This window comes from Asparagus officinalis, chromosome 5 (assembly GCF_001876935.1).
Source record: "Asparagus officinalis chromosome 5, Aspof.V1, whole genome shotgun sequence".
Lineage (NCBI taxonomy): Eukaryota > Viridiplantae > Streptophyta > Magnoliopsida > Asparagales > Asparagaceae > Asparagus > Asparagus officinalis.
Window position 1 is genome coordinate 114677685 of NC_033798.1, and position 4154 is coordinate 114681838.

Sequence of the window (4154 nt, forward strand, 5' to 3'; positions counted from 1 at the left end):
TTCGCTTGTTGACGATGTTCGTTCGTTCGACGAGGTTCGCCTGTTTGATAAGGTTCGCTCGATCGGCGAGGTTCGTATGTCATATGAGGTTTGCCTGTTTGACTATGTTCGCTTGTTCGACGAGGTTCGTCTGTCATACGAGGTTCACCTGGTTGACGACATTCGTTTGTCAAACGAGGTTCGTCTGATTTGTTGAGTCGTGACCCTCGCGTTTCGTAGCAACGCGTCCATTGATTGCCTCGTGTTCAGCAGTTACTACATGCAGCAGTTACTACAACATTAAGAGCAATTTAATGCATTGATGTTACAATCTTAATTGTCATTAAGAATTGTAACAGTCATATTAACATTAAGAGCAATTTAATGCATTGATGTTACAATCTTAATTGTCATTAAGAATTGTAACAGTCATATTAATTGCTAATGACTCTTGAGCTGGCCTTAGAGGCCTATAAATAACACCCTTGGGCAGCTCTTAAAAAATGTTGGAAACTCTCTTGCGAGCGTGGAATACGAACGTCAGTATAGAATATGAACGTCGGAATACCCACGCGAGCTTGGAATACGAACATCAGATTGACGTTGTTGTGCTGTTGCTGTAGAAACTGTGCCCGCAGGAACCCTGAAACCAAAAGGTTTTGAACCGTAAGTTTCTAAGATTGAGGAGATCTTTTGCCTTGACTGAAAGGTCTTATAGATTGAGGAGATCTTGACAGTACTGGGTTGGTGCACACCAGAGTACTGTACTACTGTTCCTGAAAACAGTTTGGTCTTGGGATCCTTGCACCGGAGTAGGCCAAATATTACTTTAAGCACAACGTTTCACAAACGCACAGCAGTTAATTGAAATTTTAAAATAACAACACCTTATCCTTCACTATTCAATTCTAGATTTAACCTCAATTTCTAACATTTTTTTTCCATTTTCGATATAGTTAATAGATAATTAGTAGACCAAAGATCTTTTCCCCCATTTTCGCTATTGTTAATAGATATTTAGCTTATTTTTCCAGTTTTGGTGCATATCCAGGGACAGATCGCAGTAATGGATGCACAAGTTTGTTAAGCTTTGAGTTTTTTTATTATCCCAAATGTTAAACTCTATTATAATTACAACATGGGTTTTGATTAGATAATTTCACCGGGTTACATTTGTAACTGACCCCTTCAACCATTTAATACTTAACATAGTTTGGTTGGAGGGCTAGAATAATTCCGAATTTAAGGTTTGAGGAGAAGATGATTAGAATGCCTACTACTCTTTATTCTCTTCATCTCTTTTCTGTCTACTACTCTTTATTTCTTTATCTCTCTTCTTCTCTCTTCTTTTTAACAATCGCATAGCAAAACCCATTTTGAAAATGTCACACTAGAAAAAGGTCAAAGTTAGTGTGCTTGGATTTGCCGCAATGAAGATACTTTGGTTTCTCCGTGTGTGTGTGTGTACGTGTCAGATTCTCATAAATTTTGGAATTGTCCTTGCATTTGAAAATCAAACTAAATGGCCTTATATCTGCAGAGAACGATTACAAATACACTTATACTAGGAAATCAACATAAATGCCATAATTCTTGCAAAAATCTAACAGAAACACCCTTGCGTAGGAGTGCCGGTCGAACATACCAGAATCTTAATTTTTTTTAAAGTACAACTAAGACTGAGTAAAAAAACATGAAATCATGGATAGACTTCAATGACTGAACGCAAACCCAGAGTTGGTGTTATCTTGTAGTCCTTAAACCCAGAATCAATGAAGATCTTCTCCCACTCTTGTTCTCCTCTCTCAGCACCATTACACATTACCATCATCAACATATCCATGTAAATCTGAGATGTGTTCGACTTCTCATAACATTTGTTGGAGCCCATCACCACGTCAATAATAATGACTTTGCCGCCACCATCCTCTCTAGAAATAATTGCTTCCTTGCATCGTTTTAGTATACTAACGCACTCCTCATCATTCCAATCGTGAAGGATCCACTGCAGGTGATACTCAAAAAACCCATTAGATGGAAATGAGATAAATATGTAAAACGAAGTCATGTTTTATTCGATTGGCTAAATTATATGTTTATTTTATTTATTTTATTTTTTTATTTTTGACATGCAACAATTTCTCATGTTTTATTTGATTGGCCAAATTATAATCCCTATTCTATTGTTAGTGATCATAACATGAATGGTATGGAGTAGATAGCGCTCCGCAAGACTCTGTATGGAGAGGGTATACTTAACTAAAATTAGTAATGAACTCTAGCCATTATTAAATATTCGCGAGCTGTTTGTTTACATTATTATATTAGAAAAAATAGCACTTGGTACAAGCACAAATTCTTGGGCTTGATAGTAAAGATGTCTTATTCATATCCACTCATTCAAATGAGAGATCAATTTTCAAATGGGTTGGAGACACATCACTATCAAGCACAAAAACTTATGCGTGGTAACAAGTTCATTCATATTGATTATATATATATATATATATATATATATATATATATATAATATATATAAATATATATATATATATATATATATATATATATATATATATATATATATATAAAAGGAAAATAACATTAAGAAGAGGGGTGAGAGGGGGGGGGGGGGGGGGCTCACAGAGACACACTGACACACATACTTAATGAGTTACAGCATTCAATATGTTTATCTATCATCCTTGAAGTACAACCCGTTGGCCAAGATTCCATTACTTATCAAAGAAGGATTATAACAAATCTCTCAACCGTCTTTACTTTTCTTTCCTGACACAAATTATAACACGTGGTTGAAGATTCATACTTATAAGATATGGTTTCTGTTTATCCTCTTTATAGTCTGGGTGTCATTTTGTGTCTAATTTTGGCTCTCAATGATATATATTCGATCCATGTGAATTAGACTCCACAAATAACACTATAGCAACAACTGTCAATTAATATTTAATTTATCATAATTATCTTACATGACAAGTGAAAATGAATACAAAGTATAAAAGTGAAAATCAGTCAAAATAAATAAACAAATTAAGTTATTTAATAACTTTAATAGACCATGACACCTCGTGGCAAAATCTTCACCTGTATGATTAAATTCTAGAATATTAGTGTATTCAGTTGCATTTAGGCATAATCATAAGTACCATAGAATTAGCATTAATCATGGTTATCATCTTAAACTGTTCACGTAGAAAATTGTAAATAGAACTGTCCAGATGCACTATTTACCTTGAGCAGCACAGCGTCAGCTGGGGGAATGTAATCAAACATATCGCCAGCAATAAACTCTACGCACCCCTTCTCTTTTATTGTACTGACAACCTGAGGGAGCTCCAAAACACTGCAGCTCACAGTCGGAAAAGCCTCAGCGATAGCCATCGCCGTAGACCCAGTTCCTCCACCAACATCCACCAACGACTTCAGGCCTTCGAACACGTGACCACACTCCTCAAGCAAAACGTTCGTCAAGAAGTTTGAATCGCTTGCCATTCCTTCATTAAAAACCGTATTAAAATTGAAATTCCGCTCCGTCATCTCCCATACACCACAGCCATATTCAACTGAGAACGGTGAAGGTTCACCGTCACTTTTGAACCAAGCGCTCATTGATTGAAATGGATTCACTACAAAAGGATGCAGCATTGCTAGTAGGAAACCAGACAAGTCTAAGCTTTTGTTTTGGACGAGGATAGAAGAAACAGGAGTGAGAGAGTACATATTTTCTTCATTTTCAGAGAAAATTCCAGAATGAGTTAGCATTCGCATGAGTCGATGGAGATGTGATGATTTAGATGGTGATATTGGGAGGACCGAGAGAAGCTCAGAAATGGATATGGGCATCGGGGATGCCGAGCTCTATGGCACATTTGAGAGACATGGAGTCGATGTGATTGAATATGTGAGTCCATAGCAATGCTTGGGCCTTCATAAGCTCATCTCCACTTTTCTCTTTTGTGAGATCCATGTAAGGAATTAAGTTGAGGATATGTGAGTTTTTTCTATATCCCAATGTGCAAATATATAAGTAGGACTATCAGATGTTAGTCCCTCAAATCTTCAACAATTCCATATTTGTCCCTCAAATCTTTGACATTGTTCTAGGCCTCTCAAATCCTAAGGGCTTTTCAATTTGGCCCCCGAATGACGAAATA

General features: G+C 36.5%; 1 protein-coding gene across 1 annotated transcript; it reads right to left on the minus strand.

Moving 5' to 3' along the window:
• On the minus strand, positions 1493 to 3835 carry LOC109840781 (trans-resveratrol di-O-methyltransferase-like). Its single transcript, XM_020409543.1, has 2 exons — positions 3232 to 3835; positions 1493 to 1984 (listed from the first exon to the last, which is right to left on the minus strand). Exons 1-2 carry the CDS (start codon positions 3766 to 3768, stop codon positions 1679 to 1681), a joined length of 843 nt encoding a protein of 280 aa, XP_020265132.1. The 5' UTR covers positions 3769 to 3835; the 3' UTR covers positions 1493 to 1678.